This window comes from Martes martes (genome assembly GCF_963455335.1).
Source record: "Martes martes genome assembly, chromosome: 11".
Lineage (NCBI taxonomy): Eukaryota > Metazoa > Chordata > Mammalia > Carnivora > Mustelidae > Martes > Martes martes.
In genome coordinates, this window is record NC_137899.1 from 33,560,804 (window position 1) to 33,582,569 (window position 21,766).

At 37.3% G+C, this 21,766-nt stretch overlaps 1 protein-coding gene across 4 annotated transcripts in view; it reads left to right on the forward strand.

Moving 5' to 3' along the window:
• The window catches only part of CROT (carnitine O-octanoyltransferase), a 53,888-nt gene extending 34,665 nt beyond the window's left edge, over positions 1-19,223 (forward strand). For 2 of the 4 annotated variants that reach the window (XM_080818973.1, XM_080818972.1), the window contains exons 11-18: positions 79-162; positions 244-351; positions 1,015-1,145; positions 11,940-12,063; positions 13,024-13,102; positions 13,192-13,285; positions 13,410-13,529; positions 18,164-19,223. In XM_080818973.1, coding sequence (XP_080675099.1) covers positions 79-162; positions 244-351; positions 1,015-1,145; positions 11,940-12,063; positions 13,024-13,102; positions 13,192-13,285; positions 13,410-13,529; positions 18,164-18,284 — 861 coding nt within the window. In that variant the 3' untranslated portion in view covers positions 18,285-19,223. The remainder of the gene's footprint in view (positions 1-78; positions 163-243; positions 352-1,014; positions 1,146-11,939; positions 12,064-13,023; positions 13,103-13,191; positions 13,286-13,409; positions 13,530-18,163) is intronic. The other 2 variants (XM_080818975.1, XM_080818974.1) reach the window with 2 other exon arrangements.
• The last annotated feature ends 2,543 nt before the right edge of the window (positions 19,224-21,766 follow it).

Here is a 21,766-nt window from a genome sequence, read left to right on the forward strand (position 1 = left end):
GGGAAATTGAAAATAAAATATTGGGTCATGTTTTAAGTTGACATAAGGTATTCAAAATCTTGTGTATTTTCATTTTAGCATGCTCCTTTTGATGGAATGGTTATGATAAACATCAGCCATTATATTGATGAGAAAGTTTTTGAGAATGAAGGAAGATGGAAGGTATGTTAGAAAAAAATTTTTCATTTTTTTTCCTTAATAGTTTTTTGATTTAATATTTTTAAGTCTTTTCCCTGTTTTCAGGGTTCAGAAAAAGTACGGGATATATCACTTCCAGAGGAACTTGTTTTCACTGTGGATGATAAAATACTAAACGATATAAATCAAGCTAAAGCCCAATTTCTCAAGCAGGTAGATTTTTAAAACTTTTTTTCTTAGATACTAATGCTTTTCTTTCAACTACCACATATAAAAATTGGGCCATCATCTGAGAACAACATAAAACTATTTATTTATTTTTAAAGATTTATTTATTTAAAGAGAGAGCACAAGCACAGTGATGGGGCTGGTGGCAGAGGGAGAGGGGGACTGAGAATCTCAAGCAGACTCCCCACTGAGCACAGACTAATATGGGGCTCAATCTCACGACCCTGACATCATGACTTGGGCTGAAATCAAGAGTCTGATGCTAAACTGACTGGGCCACTCAGGTGCCCAAACAACATTAAAACTTTTTTTAAAAAAAGATCTTATTTATTTGGCAGAGATACAGTGAGAGAGGCAACACAAGCAGGGAGAGTGGGAGAGGGAGAAGCAGGCTCCCCGCTGAACAGGGAGCCTCACGCAGGGCCCTATCCCAGGACTCTGGGATCATGACCTCAGCGGAAGGCAAATGCTTAACAACTGAGCCACTGAGATGCCCCAACATTAAAACATTTTAAATTGTAGCTTTGATACCTTTAATTTTTTATATGTAATGTTAAATGCAGATGATGATTTGGTTATCTTTGGGGTATTCTTCTTAGCTGATTTTTCATTTTTCCCATTTATTTATTTATTTATTTATTTTGTTAGGCATCTGATCTGCAGATTGTGGTGTATCCCTTTACATCTTTTGGCAAAAACCTAACCAAGAAGAAGCTGCTTCACCCTGATACATTTATTCAGCTTGCACTTCAGCTGGCCTATTATAGATTTTATGGACGGTGAGAACCATTCATTTTCCATTTTCAGCATCTTGAAGTCCAGGGGTATATCTTTAGCATAGCTATTCCATCCTCATTCCTCAGTGTTTTTCCTGACTTTTTTTTGCAAGCGGCACTATGTCCTAATTTGGACTTCCATCATCAGTGTTTTGGAATTTTGATGTGTGACACTTTACAGAGTGTCCACTGTCTTTTAAGAGAGGTTTTACTGTTCTTTGGAATTCAAATCACTTGGTTTCCTTGTAGCCTCAGTTATCCAGTTTTGACTAATTTTTAGGGTAAGAGAGATGGTGTGTTGTGACTTTCTACATCCTAGGCAGAAGTAGAAGCTCTGTGATCTTGCTTTTTAAATATCCAGTCTCAGAATATGTTTCTTTAAATGGGTTTTTAGGTCATTTGCATTTAATATAGTTATCAGTAATATGGGTTTAAGTCTACCATATAACTCTTTCTTTTCTTTTTATCATATCTGATTTTTGTTTTTTTGTCTTATTTTGAATTCATAGTGTTTTAAAAAAATTGTTCCATTTTATCTCCATTGTCAGATATACTCTTTTGTTTTATTCTGTTTTTAATAGTTGCACGAGGTCTATAAAATACATCTTTAATTTACCTGAGTTTACCATCAAGTAACATTTTCCATTTGAAGTGTAACATAAGAACCTTAAAACAGAATGCTTCTCCTGTTTTTTATGCTGTTGTTGTTGTATATTATACTTCTATAAAGGTAGTAAGCCTCACAATACACTGTTACTATTGGCATTAAGAAGTGAATTATCTTTTTTTTCTTGTGGTAAAATATATATTAAAAAAACCTTTCCAGGGGCACCTGGATGGCTCAGTGGGTTAAAGTCCTGGGATCCAGCCCCGCATTGGGCTCTCTGCTCTATAGGGAGCCTGCTTCCCTTCCTCTCTCTCTGCCTGCCTCTCTGCTACTTGTGATCTCTGTCTGTCAAATAAATAAATAAAATCTTAATAAATAAAAAAAACAACCAACCTTTCCAGTTTAGCCATTAATTACATAATGTAGCATTAATTACATTCTCAGTGTTGTGCAAGCATCACATCTATTTGCAAGATGATTTCATTGCCTCAAAGAGAGACTATAACCATGAAACAGTAATTTCTTATTTCTCCTATTGCCTCAGCCCCTGGTAATCTCTAATCTACTTTTGCTCTCTGTGAACTTGCCTATTCTAGATATTTCTTCTAGGTGGAATCATAGGATATTTGTCTTTTTTGTCTCTGAATTATTTAACTTAAGATAATGTTTCCAAGGTTCATCCATATAGTATAATAAGAACTTCATTTTTCTTTATGGCTAAATATTCCACTGTATAGATATACCATATTTTCTTTATCCATTCATCCGTTGATAGACACTTGGTTTGTTTCCACCTTTTGGCTATTGTGAATAATGCTGTTGTAAACATTCACATACAAGTATCTGAGTCCCTGTTTTAATTTCTTTTGAGTCTATACCTAGGAGTGGGATTGCTGGATTGTGTGATAATTCTTTTTCACTCTTTGAGCACCTGCCAAACTATTTTCCACCATGGCTACACATTTTACATTCCCACCAGCAGTTTACAAAGGTTCAAATTAGTCCATATCCTTGCCAACACTTATTTTTTTCATTAAAAAAAATTATAACTATTGATTTTGAAGTAGTATCTCATTGTGGTTTTTATTTGCATTTCCCTATTAACTAATGAGGTTGTTTATCTTTTCATACATTGGTTGGCCATTTGCATGGCCAGATGTATATATGTATGTATATCTTCTCTGGCAAACTGTCTATAAAAGTTCTTTGTGTTTTTGGTAATTGGGTTGTCATTTTTTTTTAATTGTATGAGTTTTTTTTGTATTCTGGATTTGAAACCCTTATCAAACATAATTGGCAAGTATTTTTCTCCCACTCTCTGGTTTTTCTTTTCATTCTGTTCATCAAAGGATACCACTATGTTTTTAATTTTGAAGTACAGTTTATCTATTTTGCTTTTGATTGTAGCCTATACTTTTGTTGTCATATTGAAGGAATCATTGCTAAATCCAGTGTCATGAAGTTTTTTTATTATTATTATTATTGTAAGATTTTATTTATTAATTTGATAGAGAGCTATCTGGAGAGCACAAGTAGGGGGAGTAGCAGAGGTAGAGGAAGAAGCAGGTTTCCTGCGGAGCAGGGGAGCTTGATGTGGGGCTCAATCCCAGGACCCTGGGATCATGACCTGAGCCAAAGACGTTTAACTGACTGAGCCACCCAGGAACCCACCAGTGTCATAAAGTTTTGCCCTTATATTATCTTCCAGGAGGTTTTTGTTTTTTTTTTTAAAGATTTTATTTATTTATTTGACAGAGAAATCACAAGTAGGCAGAGCAGTAGGCAGAGAGAGAGGGGGAAGCAGGCTCCCCGCCGAGCAGAGAGCCCGATGCAGGGCTCGATCCCAGGACCCTGAGATCATGACCTGAGCCGAAGGCAGAGGCTTGACCCACTGAGGCACCCAGGTGCCCCATCTTCCTGGAGTTTTATAGCTGCAGCTCTTACTTTAAATCTTTGATGTGTTTTTTTTTTTTTTTTTTAAATTTTTTTTGGAGAGCAAGAGCACAAGTGGTTGGAGAGGTGGAGGAGCAGAGGGAGAGGAAGAGAAAGAATCTAGAAGTAGACTCCATGCCTAGCATGGAGCCCAATGCAGGGTTTGATCTCATGACTCTGAGATCATGACCTGAGCCAAAATCAGGAGTCAAACACTTAGCCAAATAAGCCATCCAGGCACCTGTCTTTGATGCTATTTGAATTAATTTTTGTGCATAGTGTGTGGTAAGGGTCCAACTTCATTCCTTTGCAAGTGGATATCTAATTTTCCTGGCATTATTTTTTTAAGAGACTGTTCATTGAATGGTCTAGATGTTCTTGTTTAAAAATAAGTTGATTATACATGTAAAGATTTATTTCTGGGCTTTCAGTTCTGTTCATTGGCCTATATGTCTCTTCTTATGTCAGTACCATACTGTTTTGATTATTGTAGCTTTGTAGTAAGTTTTGAAATGCAAAAGTGTGTGTCCTTCACCTATGTTCTTTTCAAGATTGTTTTGGCTATTCTTGAAATTCCATATGAATTTTAGGGTTAGTTTTTCCATGTTTTTCAGAAATGTTGGAGTTTTGAATCTCTAGATTCCTTTGGGTAGCATTGTCACCTTAATGATAGTCTCTGATCTAAGAATGCAGAGTCTTGTTCCATTTACTTATGTTTTTAAAATTTCTTTAAACAGTGTTTTGTAGTTTTCTGTATATAGTGTTTTTGCTTCTTTGGTTAAGTTTAAACTTGAGTATTTTATACTTTTTGATGCTATTGTAAGTGGAATTGTTTTCTTAATTTTCTTTTCAGGTCTTTTATTGCTAGTGTGTGGAAATGCAGCTGGTTTTTGTGTGTTGGTTTTGTGTCTTTAAGCTTTGTTGAATTAGTTTATTAGTTCTAATACTCTTTTGTGGACTTGAGATCAAATAATCTGTCAATAGAGATAGTTCTGCCTTTTTTTTTTTTTTCTAATTTGTAGGCCTTTTATTTCTTTTGGCTTGAACACCCAATAGTATGCCGAATTATCTTTGTCATATTACTTTAGGTGGAAAGTCTTTCATAATTGAGTATGATGTTAGCTGTGAGTTTTTCATAAATGTTTTTTAATATGTTGAGAAGTTTCTTTCTATTCCTAGTATATTGAGTGTTTTTATTATGGGAGATGAAAGGTCCCCCAATGATAGGTCCGTGATCAAAGGAGCGAGATTGATACAAAGCGAAGGTCAAGCAAAGCTTTATTTTGCGCCAAGCATCGAGAATCAAACCGACTGTTTGGGGCTGCCTCTTACAGAGAGAGTGACCCCTCCCTGCCTTACAACTAACTTTTATAGAGCAAAGGCCATGTGGTTGAGCCTGGCCACACACAGGTGCCCAATGAAATTGCAACACACAGAGAAAGCTACACAGTCATGCTAGGTCACACATGGGTGGCCAATTGAATTACAATTCACCCCATAGTAGCTATTTGAACTAGCCTATCACCTTGGTCAGAATTGGCACCCAAAAGGCTGGGCCCACATTCCTTGGTAGCTAGGGAGACAGTATGTGCGCCCCACTGATTGGATGTCTCCACCTGACCTGACTTATCCCTGTATTCGGGCTTTGTTATCAGGGACTGGTCGACCGTATTCTTTTTTTTTTTTAACATTTTTAATTTTTTTATTTTAATAAACATATAATGTATTTTTATCCCCAGGGGTGCAGGTCTGTGAATCGCCAGGTTTACACATTTCACAGCACTCATCATAGCACATACCCTCCCCAATGTCCATTTCCCCACCACCCTCTCCCGTCCCCCCTCCCCCCAGCAACCCTCAGTCTGTTTCTTGAGATTGAGTCTTTTATGGTTTGTCTCCCTCCCAATCCCATCTTTTCATTTTTTCTTTTCCTACCTCCCCCCAAGCCCTCCCCCGCCTTGCATCTCCACGACCGTATTCTACTGGTTTCCCGGACTTGCTTTTAAGTAAGTTCCCCTGGGGGCGGGGCAGGGTTAGTTTAAGTTTTACTGCATAAACAACAAAATCACTGTTTAACCGGATGGAATCGCTCTAGCTAAATAGGCCCTTACAGGAGAGTGTTGGATTTTGTCAAATGCTTTTCTGTGTCAGTTATCCTGTAGGCCTTACCCTTCATTCTATTAGTAAGGTTTATTACACTGACTGATTTTCATTTGTTGAACCACTCTTGCATTCTAAGGCTATATCCCACTTGGGCATGGTGTATTGTCCCTTTAACATGCTGCTGAATTTGGTTTGTTAGTAATTCTAAGATTTTTGCATCTTTATTTATAAAGGGGTATTGGTCTATTGTGTCTTATAATAGCTATATTTTAAAGCTTTTATTTAAATTCCAGTTAGTTAACAGTGTAATATTAGTTTCAGAATCAATTTAGCGATTCAGCACTTCCATACAATACTTGGTGCTCATCACAAGTGCACTCCATAATCCCCATCACCTATTTGACCCATCCCCCATACACGTCCCCTATGGTAATCATCAGTTTGTTCTCTATAGTTAGTCTGTTTCTTGTTTTGCCTTGTTCTCCCCCCACCACCCCGACCCTTTGCTTGTTTGTTTCTTAAATTCTACATATGAATGAAATCCTATGGTATTTGTCTTTCTCTGATTGACTTTGCTTAGCATAATACTCTCTAGCTTCATCCATACCATCACAGATGGCAAGATTTCATTCTTTTTTATGGCTGATTAATCTATACACACTATATCTTCTTTATCCATTCATCACTCAATGGACATTTTATCTGTTTCATAATTTGACTTTTGTAGATAATACTGCTGTAAACATTGGGGTGTATGTGCCCCCTCGAATCACTATGTTTATGTCCTCTGGATAAATACCCAGTCATGTGATTGCTAGGTTGTAGGGTAGTTCTATTTTTAACTTTTTGAGGAAACTCCATACTGTTTTCCAGAGTGGCTGCACCAGTTTGCATCGCCAACAGTGCCAAAGAGTTTTCTTTCTCTACATCCTCACCAATACCTATAAAAACCACAGTTTGTTTCTCAGAGTCCAGATTCTCTCATGGTTTGTTTCCCTCTCCAGTTTCCCCCAACTCACTTCTCGTCTCCATCTCCCAATGTCCTCCGTGTTATTCCTTATGCTTCACAAGTAAGTGAAACCATATGATAATTGACTCTCTCTGCTTGACTTATTTCACTCAGCATAATCTCCTCCAGTCCTGTCCATGTTGATACAAAAGTTGGGTATTCATCCTTTCTAATGGAGGCATAATACTCCATTGTATATATGGACCATATCTTCTTTATTCATTCATCTTTTGAAGGGCATCTTGGCTCTTTCCACAGTTTGGCAACTGTGGCCATTGCTGCTATGAACATTGGGGTACAGATGGCCCTGCTTTTCACTACATCTGTATCTTTGGGGAAAATACCCAAAAATGCAATTGCAGGGTCATAGGGTAGCTCTGTTTTTTTTTTTTTAAGATTTTATTTATTTATTTGACAGATAGAGATCACAAGTAGGCAGAGAAGCAGGCAGAGAGAGAGGAGGAAGCAGGCTCCCTGCTGAGCAGAGAGCCTGATGCGGGGCTCAATCCCAGGACCCTGAGATCATGATCTGAGTGGAAGACAGAGGCTTTAACCCACTGAGCCACCCAGGCGCCCTGGGTAGCTCTATTTTTAATTTTTTGAGGAGTCTCCACACTGTTTTCCAAAGTGGTTGTACCAACTTGCATTCCTACCAACAGTGTAAGAGGGTTCCTCTTTCTCCACATCCTCTCCAACACTTGTTTCCTGTCCTGTTAATTTTGGCCATTCTAACTGGTGTAAGGTGGTATCTCAGTGTGGTTTTGATTGAATTTCCCTGATGGCTAATGATGATAAACTTTTTTTTCACATGTCTGTTAGCCATTTGTATGTCTTCTTTGGAGAAGTGTCGTTTATGTCTTCTGCCCATTTTTTGACATGATTATCTGATTTTTGGGTATTGATTTTGAGGAGTTCTTTTTAGATCTTGGACATCAGCTCTTGTCTGTAGTGTTGTTTGTGAATATCTTCTACCATTCCTAGTGTTGCCTCTTTGTTTTGTTGACTGTTTTGTTTGCTGTGCAGAAACTTTTGATCTTGATGAAGTCCCAGAAGTTCATTTTCAGTTTTATTTCCTTTGCCTTTGGGGACATGTCTTGAAAGAATTTGCTGTGGCCGAAAATCCTCTAGGATTTTTTTTTTTTTTAAAGATTTTATTTATTTATTTGACAGAAAGAGATCGCAAGTAGGCAGAGAGGCAGGCAGAGAGAGAGGGGAAAGCAGGCTCCCGCTGAGCAGAGACCCCGATGCGGGGCTCGATCTCAGGACCCTGAGATCATGACCCGAGCCGAAGGCAGAGGCCCAACCCACTGAGCCACCCAGGCGCCCCTCCTCTAGGATTTTGATAGATTCCTGCCTCACATTGAGGTCTTTATTCCATTTTGAGTTTATCTTTGTGTATGGTGTAAGGGAATGGTTGAGTTTCATTCTATACATAGCTGTCCAATTTTTCCAGCACCACTTATTGAAGAGACTTTTTTCCACTGTATATTTTTTCCTGCTTTGTCAAAGATTATTTGACCATAGAGTTGAGGGTCCGTATCTGGGCTCTGTACTCTGTTCCACTGGTCAATGTGCCTGTTTTTGTGCCAGTACCATGCTGTCTTGGTGATCATAGCTTTGTAGTCAAGCTTGAAATCAGGCAACGTGATGCCCCCAGCTTGTTTTTCAACAATTCAGGGTCTCTTAGCAATTCAGGGTCTCTTCTGGTTCCATATAAATTTTAGGATTGTTTGTTCCAGCTCTTTGAAAAATACTGGTGGAATTTTGAAAGTATAGATTGCTCTAGGCAGTACAGACATTTTAACAATGTTTATTCTTCCGATCCATGAGCATAGAATGCTCTTCCATCTTTTGTGTCTTCAATTTCTTTTATGAGTGTTCTGTAGTTCCTCGAGTACAGATCCTTTACCTCTTTGGTTAGGTTTATTCCCAGATATCTTACAGTTCTTGGTGCTATAGTAAATGGAATCGATTCTCTAATTTCCCTTTCTATATTTTCATTGTTAGTGTTGTCTTTGTTTTTGGTAGGAGGGTAATGCTGGCCTCCCTTTGAGTTAGGAAATGTCCCTTCCTTTTTAGTTTTTTGGAGGAATTTGAAAAGGATTGGTGTTCATTTTTTAAGTCTTAGAATTCATTGATGAAGTTATGTGATCTAGGACTTCTGTTTGTGGGGAGGTTTTTGAGTACACATTCATTTCCTTACTTGAAGTAGGTTCATATTTTTTTTTTCCTGAGTCAGAATATGTCTGTTTAATCTAGGTTATCCAGTTTATTGGTTTACAGTTGTTCATAGTATTCCCTTAAAATCCTTTTTATTTCTGTAAAGGAGGTAATGCCCTCTCTTTCATAACTAATTTTAGTAATTGGAGTTTTTACCCTTTTTTTTCTTAATCATTGTAGCTAAATGTTGTCAGTTTTTTTTACCTTTTCGAAGAATCAAATTTAGTTAACTTTCTTTAATTTTTAATTTATGTATTTTGGTTATTTCTAGTCTTAATTATTTTCTTCCTTTTGCTGGCTTTGGGTCTACTTTGCTCTCCTTTTTTCCAGTTCCTTAAGGTGTGCCCTTAGTCTGTTGATTTGTAGGGGCTTCTTCCCCACCAATGCAGGTATTTACAGCTATAAACTTCCCTTTGAACACTTTTCATTCTATAAGGTTTGGTAGGTTGCATTTTCATTTTCATTCATCTCAAGGCATTTTCTAATTTTCCTTGTGATTTCTCCCTTTCCCAATTTGTTGTTTGTGTCTTGTTGGATGTCTTCGTATTTGTGAATCTTCCAGTTGCTCTTCTGTTAGGATTTCTGGCTTCATTCCATTGTCGTTGAAAAAGATACTGTTAATGATTTCAGTATTTTTAAATTTATTGAGGCTTGTTTTGTGGCCTACTCACTGGTCTTTCCTGGAGAGTGTTCCATGTGCAGTTGAGAAGAATGGGTATTCTATTGTTCAGAAGTGGCGTGTTCTGTATATGTCTCTTAGGTCTGGTTATTGATACTATTGTTCAAGTTCTCTGTTTCCTTATTTATCTCCTGTCTACATGGGCTAGCTCAGTTATCAAAAGTTCGATATTAATGTCTCCAGCTGGCATTGGAGAGTTGTCTAGTTGTCTCTTCAGTTCTCCCAGTATATACATACTATTTTTAGGGAATATCTATTTTTGTCCTTTTACTTTTAACCTCTTAATGTCTTTTTATCTACAGTGAATATAAGATACTAGATTATGGTTTTTTTAAATCCATTCTGTCAATCTCTGCCTTTGATTGAATAGTTTATTTACATTTAAAATAGTTACTGATAAAGAAATATTTCCTTATGCCACCTAGCTCTGTTTTCTGTGGGTCTTATTTGGTTTTTGTTTCTAAACTCTACTACCTCTTTTTTATTTGTTTGATTTTTTTTTTTTTTTTTTTACAGTGTACCATTTTGGTTCCCTTCTTTTTCTTTACATTTTTTATCTATTTTATTCACGATTACTTGGAGAATACAATTCATATTTTATATTTGTAACAACCTCATTTGAATAATAGCTTAGTTTTAGTAGTATACAAAACTCTGCTTCTGTACATCTCTGTACTCTACTTTGTTAACAATTACATCTTTATACATTGTGTCCCCATTGATACAGGTTTATATTATTGTTTTATGCATTTGCCTTTTAAATGAAAGAAAAATAGCTATTAAACATGTTGCTCTGTTTCCCATGTTCTCCATAAACTCGTAGTTAGAGCTAGAGACTTGAGACTAAGAATCAGTTATTTTTATTATTTTTTATGACAGTACATCAAGTAATTAATGTCATTTGTTTTCTGTTTCATCCCGTTGAGACTGAGTGGTTTTGTTAGCCAATGTCCATTATAAAGTTTCCTCCCTGAGCTTTTTACCTACTGGTTTTAGTAGGCATTGATGATCATAACCAAGATGTATTATTTTGTTAGAGGTTACAGTGCAGTGATATTTTTACTTACTGCGTTTATTTTTAATTTTTTTTTTTTAAGAATGTTAATGTCAAGTTTTTATTTACACTTTCTCCTCTTCATACTTGAAAAGGATACTATTTCAGCTCAGGGAGACAGCCTTATAGACACTGGGCAGAAGAGGCTTAGTAATTCTGTTTGAGCCTTCTTAATGCCCATGTTCACATCTTTTTCTCTCACTCCATTTGATCTCTTTAACTCTGGATTCCAACGACCAGAAATAATAATGTTATGTAAGGGAGAGAGCTCTGTATCTAACATTGTTTACATCATTCTTCAACTCAGGAAAACAGTTGTCACTCTGGGGAACTTCTTAGAGAATGCTTTTACTTAATCCTGTAGTGATTTCATATAATGTATGAAGGAACTAAAGGCCAGGGACTCGGTATTATCTATTGCTGTGTAACAGTTACCACAAACTCATTTGGCATAAGACAGTAAATGTTATTTCATATTTTCTGTCACAGAAGAACCCAGGTGCAGGCTTCCTGAGTGCGTCTACCTTCAAGTTTCCTGAAGTCATAGTTAGAGTGTCATTCAGCTCTCTTCTCATTTGAAGGTGTTCCTCAGAGGGGAACTGCTCCCAAGCTCACTTGTGATTATTAGCGGAGATCGCTTCCTTCCAGGCTATTTTCCAGAGGCAACCCTCAGTTTCTCACTCTCTGGGCCTTTCTGTAGGGCACCTTCCTATGAGGCAGCCAGCTTTCCTCATACTAAGGTAGTGAGAGTGACTAAGATCTCTCTTTGTAACCTAATTTCAAAAGTGACATCCCATCACTTTTGTCCTGCTCTTTTCATTAGAAGCAAATTACAAGTCCATCTCACACTCAAACTGAGGAGTTACACAGAGTATTACTACCAGGAGGCAGGGATCACTGGGGGTGCTTCTTAGAGGCCACCTACCACAGATGTACTGCCGTATAGAACCTGACCCCAGCCACGCCTTGGAAGGAGGGAAGCCGTGGTGTCCCAGACCCTGTAGATCAGAGTACTTTTTTACTCTTTGATTATTGAAAGTAGTCTCTTGATTACTGAAAGTCACAACAGTGGTCTGTAGTGTAGAACTTAGTCTCTGACCAAAGCCAGCTTTATTAGGTAAGCTTTCTTTGTAGTAATATTTGAGTATTTTCTTTGTTATGACACTTTCTTTTATTTTCATTTTTTCTTGTAGCCCTGGCAGCTGCTATGAGACAGCTACGACAAGGCGCTTTTATCATGGCCGTACAGAGACTATGCGCTCGTGTACTATAGAAGCGCTGCGGTGGTGTCAGTCCATGCAGGATCCTTCTACTGGTGTGAGTATTGAAAAGTTATTACTTACTTGTTTACAGGAACCTTAGTCCTTGAATAACCAACTTCTTTGCTTCAATTCCCCTGGATCAGTAAAATAGTTTCAGGTATTTGTCCCTCAAGTTTTTAAAGCATTCATTCATTCACCAGTGAAGTATATATTTGGAAAGAATATGAAACAGGAAAGGCCTGAGAAGAAGCTCAGTTGTGTCACTTTCTGGGCAAAGTATCTTTGATGCCATGAATATTTTACTATTACTGATCTACCTTTAGGATAACACCAGTGAAGTACAGACTATCCCAAAGTGCCTTAAAAAGAAGCTTTTCCTTGATATGGTTGAAAGGTTTTGAAATTACAGATTCTTGTTTTCATGTATTAGAACCAGAACAGTTATGTTTTGTTTTATACTTCTTCTTTTTTAAAAAGTAGTCTTTATACCTCATGTGGGGCTTGAACTCACAACCCTGGATTAAGAGTCGCATCCCTTACCAACTAAGCCAGCCAGGCGCACCTGTACTTTTTTTTTTTAAGCCATTTAGACAATAGGGTGGTTCCCTTCCACTGCTATTTTGGTATTGTATTTGTTATTTAGTTTTGATAGACAAGGTTATATATATGTTCATTTATTTTAATAGCATAGAACTGTTTCATTATCATTTTGAACGCTCTGTGTTTTGAAATCATAGTTGCTTCTGTCTTTACACTTATGAATATCACTTCAGTGTTGCCCACAAGTTCCTATTTTCCTTCCTTAGAAAGAAATAATCGAGATGAAGGACAATATAGGAAAGAAAAGGCAGTAGAAGAAGTAAGGAAAATATGTAGAAGCCTGTGTCTCAGCATCTTCATAGAAATCTTTTCTCTTTCAGATTTCCCAAATTATGTTCAATCATGTTGAATTCAGGGTTTTTAAAATTTGGTTTCTGTATAGTTTACTGAAGTATTGTCTTGATTTTTAACACAGCTTCTTGAGAGGCAGCAGAAGATGTTACAAGCTTTTGCAAAACATAATAAAATGATGAAAGATTTTTCAGCTGGAAAAGGTACTTATATTGGAATTATTCTGACTTTAAAAAATTCTCTCATGTTGAAACATTTTTTTTCTATCTTCATACTTCTGGTTTCATTGCAGGATTTGACCGTCATCTTTTGGGGCTTTTACTCATAGCAAAAGAGGAAGGTCTTCCTGTTCCAGAACTCTTTACAGACCCTCTTTTCTCCAAAAGGTAATGTGATATAGTGTTTTATAACTTGATCCATCAGATCCTTTTTTCTGAAGGTTAAAAGCTCTTTAGAAGTAATGTAAGTTTCTGTAAGCCTAGTAAAATAACCTCTCTTTATGCCACACAGTGGAGGAGGTGGAAACTTTGTTCTCTCAACAAGTTTGGTTGGTTATTTTAAAATCCAGGGAGTGACAGTTCCCATGGTCCGCAATGGCTATGGATTTTTCTACCATATCAGAGATGACAGGTAAGGCTGTTAGGCGTTTAATGTGTGTTTGTTTCTCTGTCCAGTTTTTGGGACACTTGGCAAATCAATCCTTTAGGTGTTTTGTGCAGAACACCATTTAAGGTTGACTCAGTGACATTCCATCATCAGTCTCAAAATCCAGTACACATATTAGCATATTTGTTCCACTCAACATGTTTTATGCTAAGTTCAGGTAAAATTTGATTGCCTGTAAATATGTGGTGGTTCATATAGTCATAGATAGTACTGATGTGACCAAGATAGAGATTGGTAAATTAATTTATATTAAAAAAAAAGAATGTTTTACCAATTCCTATACATTTCATTTGTGTTGTGTGAGGTTTATGGAAAGAGTGAGAAAGAAAATGCTATAACCTGGTAGGTGGAGAACAAAGTAATATGAAATTGGCAGAAAGGCTTGGGGAGGTCCTCATTCATATAGTCTGGCCATCTCCTCTCAGGTCTTTCGTAGCTTGGGGGCCTTTATAAAAAATAAAGTGGCTACATCTAGCACAGTGAATAGATGATAGGTGCAGAGGCTTCAGTTGGAATGTAAAAAATTAGAATGATCATATGTAGACATATTTCAATGTGTAATGTTTTTATACTTTAATTTTTGAAAGAGCTTACAGTCAGTGTTATTGTTCAAAATTTTATTATTGGTCTCCATGTCAAATGTCACCTGTGCATAGTGTGTTATACCAGTGTTACCTGTATTTGTTAGCATCTACATCCTAAATTATCCATTCCCATAATATTCAGCTTATGTACATTAATGTACAAATTAAAGGGTAAATTACAGAGGTTAAACATAGATCTTACTCTTTTTTTCGTAATAAAGGGTCAAAGGTGTAAAATCATCATCAGGCACAGAGAATAAGTAAGCATTCTATCATATTTCCTGACACATCTGGATACTGTATTGTGCACACTGACAGGAGCTCCAGCCAGACACACCACAGGTGTCTGACTTGAGAAGAAGTCCTGATCCTGGGGCAGAACTTCTATTCACTCATTCACGAAGTATGTAGTGAGAACTTGTTTTTTACATACTGAGGACACAAGACAGACAAGATTTCCCTCTTAAAGATTCTGTTTTTTTTACTCGGGAGAAGAGACAAAAGCAAACAAGCAAGATAACTAGTGAAGAATGCTGTGAAGGAAATAAGCAAGTTGATAAGGTGATAGAGACAAACTGTGGGCGGGAGTGGAGCATTGCTTCATTTAGTGTGGTCAGAGAGGGCCAGCGAAGCAGAGATGTTGAGGAGGAGAGGGAATTAATCACATGAATAACCAGGAATACAGCTCTCCAGACTCTGATCGCTGCCAGCTGTCTCCAGTGCCACCCGCCAGGCTGAGCCACTGCCTTCTCCCACGTAGGTTGTTGCAACAGGTTCTCTTGTGGTCTTCCTGCTTCAGCCTTTCCTTCCCTTCAGAACGCTGTCTACACAAAACCCTTTGATACCCTTTTAAAAATGCCCTTCTCAAAATCTTCCAAGAGTTTCTTATTTCACTCACAGTAATATCCAAAGGCCTCCTATGAGATCCTGCATGATCAGGCTCGCATTCACCACTCTGACCTTACGTTCTGCAGTGCTCCTCCTGTTTCACTCCACTCCAGACACTTCTGTTTTCTTGTACCTTGAATATAGCAAGCAGGCTCCCTCCTCATGGCATTTGCAGTTACGATTTTCTCTATCTCCTACTGTTCCTTGAAATATATGTAAGGATCACTCCTTTACTTAATGCAGGTATTTGCTTAAAATTTGCTACCATCTGGGAGGCCTCCTCTGAAGATCTGTAATAGCACTTCCCGCCTCCCTCACCTGCTACATTTTCTTTGTAACAGGACCATCCAGTGGGTATACATATTTATTGGTATAGCAATCTTTCTTCCTTTCCTAGAATATAAGCCCATAAGAACAGGGTTTTTGATTTGTTTATTGCTGTATCCCCACCTTTGTAACCATGCCTTGTAAATAATACATGTTTTCACTTGATTTTGTTACTGAACATAATTATATGGTCCTCAGTTAGGACGTGGCCTGACATTTATAAGGAACAGAAAGAGGCATTATGGCTATAAATTAGCAATTAAGTTGCAGCGGTGGGGGGTGGTAGAAGTTGAAGAGAGGTAGGTAGGAGCTGCATCTTGGAGGACAGTATTTTCAACTCTGAGTGCACATTAGAATCACCTAGAAAGCTCTAAAAATATTTCTTTTGGAAAAACTGATTTGTTTGGGGTGGTCAGTTGATAATAGGGCCTTGTGAGATGGTAAGGAGTGGAGATTTTCTCCTAAGGATAATGGGAAGCATTTGACCAGCTTTTAAGCATGAAATGTACACATGCTTTATTTGCATGTATAAGGGACTTTTGGCTCTTACATGGAATATAAATAAGGTGGAAAGTAACATGAGCAAGAATGAGATGAGAGAACTCAGCATAAACGATAAATTGGACAAGGCAGGAGGTAATGAAGGTGGAGAGAAGTGGAGGGATTTGAGAGCAACTTTGGAGGTGACTTAACTAATGAATTAGTGATTTTGATGGTAGCATTTACTGGAATGGAGAAAAGTAGGGGAGGACTGTGGTTGGGGCATGTTAGGGTAGAACTTTGTTTTATACATGTTAATTTTGTTTCATCTAGTAAGGAAGGTATTATCTTCATATGTGAGAGGATGTGTTAGTAGGCATATGGTTACATGACTGTGAAGCTCACAAAAGAGATCAGGGCTAGAGGTACACATTTATAAGTCATTACAATGAATACATAAAAAATAGTTTCCGAATGAAATACACGGAAACTATCTGGAAAGCTTTTTCATTCATTGTTAAACTTGAGAATTGTAGGTCTTTACAGAAAATTGGTTTATTTTTGAAATAACATTTTATTTCAGATGTACTGCATGCTTATAAAAATTAGTAAAAAAATGAAAAAGAACAGAGTCATCTACAATTAAAAGACACAAACTGTTAGAATGTTTCTAATCTACAATGCATATAGTATATAGTTTCTGTAATTTGGATCGCATTTTAAATATTTTAGTATCCTTTTTGGGAAATTCACTTCCACTTAACATTATTTCAAGCAATTTCCACTGCTGTTAAATATGCTTTGAGTTTTTGTTTTTTTTGTTTTTTAAAGATTTTGTTTATTTGACAGAAAGACAGTGAAAGAGGGAATATAAGCAGGGGGAGTGGGAGAGGGGGAAGCAGACTTCCTGCTGAGGAGGGAGCCCAGTGAGGGTCTCGATCCCAGGACCATGGAATCATGACCTCAGCCAAAGGCAGAGGCTTAACAACTGAGCCATGTAGGCGCCCCATACTTTGAGATGTTTTAGTAGTTGAATAATGTTTCACAGATTTCCATAATTTATGTAGCTGTCTCCCTATTTTCAGTTTTTCATCATTACAAATAATGTATAATAGTATATACTCATTTCATCACATCATTGCAAACTCTAGGCATTATAAATCATTGTTGACCAGGTCTTTAGGCAAAAATAACATAATTTGAATGCTTACAAAGTGAATTTTCTCTTAATTGACATCTGTGTACATTCTTTTGTAAACTGCATATAGGAAAGCTTTCCATAATTTAAAAATATAACTGAATTTTAAGAAATTTCAATACTTAAATACCAGTTGTTAATCATTGCAAAGAAATATATTTAGATGTTGCTAAATATTTGAGAATTGTATACAGAGTGTAGTTGGAAAATGATGAGTGATCATGAATCACTAGATGAAAACAAGGCAGAACTTTCTTTGGGTTCCTGTATACATTTCAGCAAATCTAATCCAGTCAAACATTGGTTTCATCATTATACACTGGGCCAGAGCATGTTTTTATTTCATTCTGCTTAATCAAAAGCACATGCTGAAGTTTTAATTTATTGTCTTTTTTAATGGTGTAAACATTGCATGATTGTCCACAAGCTTTATATTGTACAACAGCATTTTGATTTCAATTTATGCTTAATGCATTTTGCTATAAAAATCTGAGTGTCTGGAAAGGGGAAGAAAGTTTCAGAGAGTTCGAACTGCCCTGTAGGGGATTGTTATTATTATTTTAAATCAGGAGAATATAGAGGGAGATGACTTATCCCAAGAGAGTTTCTGTCTGGCTTTTCTAGAAACATCTTTCCTCTCCTCTTACCCTTTCTCTAATTTTTTCTTTCTTGAACTGTCTTCAAGCACTATATTCTTTAAAAATAGCTCAAGTCTCATTGCAGACAGTGGCGTGAATTCACCCTCAAACTCATTATATTAGGAAATGTTAGGAAGGTTTTTTGTTGTTCTTGTTATTTTTGGAAGAGGTGGGTGGGTTGGTTGAACACAGTAATTACCTTACTCCAGAGCACTCTTTGAGCTCTGGCCAATTTTTTGTCTTCTTTTGTCCTTAGTCTCCAGTCACACAGTAGATTAGGTATTCCTAGCATTATGTATACATATGGCTTTACCCTTCAGTTGTGTCCCGTAACATTTACCTAATGTCAGTAAGAATTCACACTTGATATGTGAATAACTAGATGGAGTAAAGCTCATGGCTATATTTGTCATCAGCATTTGGAACCTCTTTGTGTTGTGATTTTTGTGTAGTCCTTACTGATTTTTTATTTGTGCTTCACAGGTTTGTTGTGGCTTGTTCAGCCTGGAAATCATGTCCAGAGACTGATGCAGAAAAGCTAGTTCTGCTGGTGTTTCAGGCTTTCCATGATATGATGCGGCTGATGAACACTGCTCATCTTTAGAGACTAAACATTTATTTAGCATTTATAAAAATATTAAATGGGGTATGGAGAATGGGTTGGTGATGTGATAGGAAGGGATATTAAAGGAAACTTGTTAAATGTAGAAATTAGTAGAATCATGCTCTCTAAATTTATTCTAACATAGGAAGATAAAAAAACGATTTTTAAGCTTCTTCTGATGCAGTAGCAATGCAAATTGATATAATGAAATATAGAACTATGCAAAAGTTGAAGATAAGTCTCAACAATGCAAATCTACAAATTTTAATAATGTAAGTCTTAGGATTTTTGTTGGTTACCTATATAGATTATAAATCCTGTCTCTGAACATCATTATAGGGTCTGCCAAGCACTTTAACATTTCCTAGTTGCCAAAGGGTATGGAATACATGATTAGATGTTAATTTCCCTGAAATCATTGCCTTCTACATTCACCACAGGGATACAAGCCTACTATGTTTGATGGGAAAGACCACTACCATTTAATGATCATCTAAAAGTAGACTTAGTGTTGGACAGAAGAATTAGAGGAAGGTTTATACTCCGAAGCACACACAGAAAAACCGTAACAAAATTCATTATAGTATATTGTACTTAGGTTTTTGAATATAAAATTAAAGCACTTATTTTTAAAATTACAGTTAATGATTTGAAGATTACTGAATCAAATTCTCAGGATTTTACAAGTTTTTTCCCTGCTGTTCAAAATAGAAAATAAAGTTCTCAATCATGTAGCTTCTTGTTTGGTGTTTGGATAAAGAATCTACTCCTGGGGCGCCTGGGTGGCTCAGTGGGTTAAGCCTCTGCCTTCAGCTCAGGTCATGATCTCAGGGTCCTGGGATCGAGCCCCGCATCGAGCTCTCCGCTCAGTGGGGAGCCTGCTTCCCCCTCTCTCTCTGCCTGCCTCTCTGCCTACTTGTGCTGTCAAATAAATAAATTTAAAAAAAAAAAAAAAGCTACTCCTGTTTGACCTTATACTTTCTGATCTAAGTTATATATTACTGTGTAAAAAAAAACACTACCCGAAACTTACTGTCTTAAATCAATTTATTTCTCATGGTTGTATCAGTTGATTGTGCCCAGATGGGTCGTTCTGGTTTTGCTGTAGTTTATTTATGCAGCTGCATTCCTGAGCGTGCTGGCTGAGTTGGAGATGCCCCCCCCCCCCCGCCCCGCTGCCTGGGGGCTTGGCACCTGGGACTCTGTCCACGTGCTCTCTGATGATTCAGTATTCTAGCCTTGACTTAGGTATTTGGCAGCAGGAATGTTCCAAAAGAGAAAGGGAGCATCTGCAAGGCCTCGTGAGGCCTATCCCCTGAAGTCCCAGGATATTACTTACTTTGCATTTTATTGGAGAAAAGTTGCAACGGCAGTCTAGATTCAAGGAGTGGGGGCAAAGTGTCATTTCTTGTTATGAGAAACTGCGAAGTCATTTTGTAAATGTAAATAAGCAGCTCGTTTACTGAGGGCTTCTTTTAATTATTTTTTTATAAACATATAATGTATTGGGGCACCTGGGTGGCTCAGTGGGTTAAGCCTCTGCCTTCGGCTCGGGTCATGATCTCAGGGTCCTGGGATCAAGCCCCACATCGGGCTCTCTGCTCAGTGGGGAGCCTGCTTCTCCCTCTCTCTCTGCCTGCTGCTCTGCCTACTTGTGATTCTCTCTCTCTCTCTGTCAAATAAATAAAATCTTAAAAAAAAACAACATATAATGTATTATTAGCCTCAGGGGTACAGGTCTGTGAATCGCCAGGTTTACACATTTCACAGCACTCACCATAGCACATACCCTCCCCAATGTCTATAACCCCACCACCCTCTCCCTAACCCCCCCCAGCCACCCTCAGTTTGTTTTGAGATTAAGAGTCTCTTATGGTTTGTCTCCCTCCAGATCCCAACTTGTTTCATTTATTCTTTTCCTACCCCCCAAACCCCCCACATTGCATCTCCACTTCCTCATATCAGGGAGATCATATGATAGTTGACTTTCTCCGATGGACTTATTTCGTTCAGCATAATACTCTCTAGTTCCATCCACGTCGTCGCAAATGGCAAGATTTCATTTCTTTTGATGGCTGCATAGTATTCCATTGTATATATATACCACATCTTCTTTATGCATTCACCTGTTGATGGACATCTACGTTCTTTCCATAGTTTGGCTATTGTGGACATTGCTGCTATAAACATCAGGTGCACGTGCTGAGGGCTGTTTTTGTAGCAATGTTCTTCATTATACCTCCTTTGAATTTTCCTATCTTGTGAATTTGGTAAGACATTTATTACTTTGTGAAAACACTGACTTGGTGTCTATGGCATTTGATATATCCTGAACAGATTTCTTCTTCCCATTCTATACTGTGGACGTTTTTCCTCACTAGTACAGTTTTATAGACTACACTGTGATTGGCTTTTAGAATCATTCAGTTGGTTGTTTTTAAATGTCTAAAGACTAGAAAGTGTTCTTTCTTCCTGCAGAGAAATCCTGCAGTGATACTTTAACATGCTTCCCTCATCTGTCAGAAGTTTAAAATCACCTGGAATATTTTTTACAAAGAGATTCCTGAGCCTCTACCTAGACCTGTAGAGTAAGAACTTCCAGAGGTTTTGAGTCACTGAGGTAATGAACCCCTTGTCCCATTCTCTTGGTTTATCTGAAATTTAGTCCATTATTCACATGGTTTCATTGAAAACATCTTTGGTAAGATCTGATTTGTTACAGATAAAGGAACTTATTAGTTTGGGTAGCTTACTGACCTAAAGAACCTGTGATAGTGGTGAACACTGATGTTGCTTCAGTTATTTATAAAGGAAACAAATGGAAAATTAAGGAAAAACATAATGGTGTGGTTAGCTTCTGAAGGTAACCTAGAATTTGTGTGTGTGTGTGTGTGTCTAAACATATTCTGGGCAAATTAAGATTATTGTAAAAAGTAATGGAGATGCTATAGAACTTCAGTATTTCATTGTTATTTCTAATGTTTCAAATTGCACTTGAGATAAATTTGTATTGAGTTAAAATTTTCAGAGCTATTCAGTGGTATGTGGTTGGTCTTTTTTGGTTCTTTTTCTGTTCTTTTTGCTTTATGAACAGATGTGTGCCTGTAGTTAGCTTGTCTAAAGGCAATCTCATTTCCTCTTGGACTTTGATGATAAAGCTGGGAATACATTTATTTAAAAAAAAAAAACAAGCCTCCATTCCCAAAAGAATAATTTAGAAAGTCAGCAAGGGAGAGAGTAGGCAACGGAACAATATATTTTAACTTTCTTCCTGTGAAAACTGTTCCCCAACCATCCTATCATATACCCAACTGTTCAGGACCCTAAGAAGTTTCCCTGTGTCTTGATTTCTGTGAGAGCTACAAGTTTATATATCTGAACTTTGCTTTCTCTGTATGTTTCTGGTAACTCAAGAGCTAGGCTGCTGTTGTTATACCTTACAATGCAGGTTCCCTTTTTACTCTTAAATTTCAGATGCTATC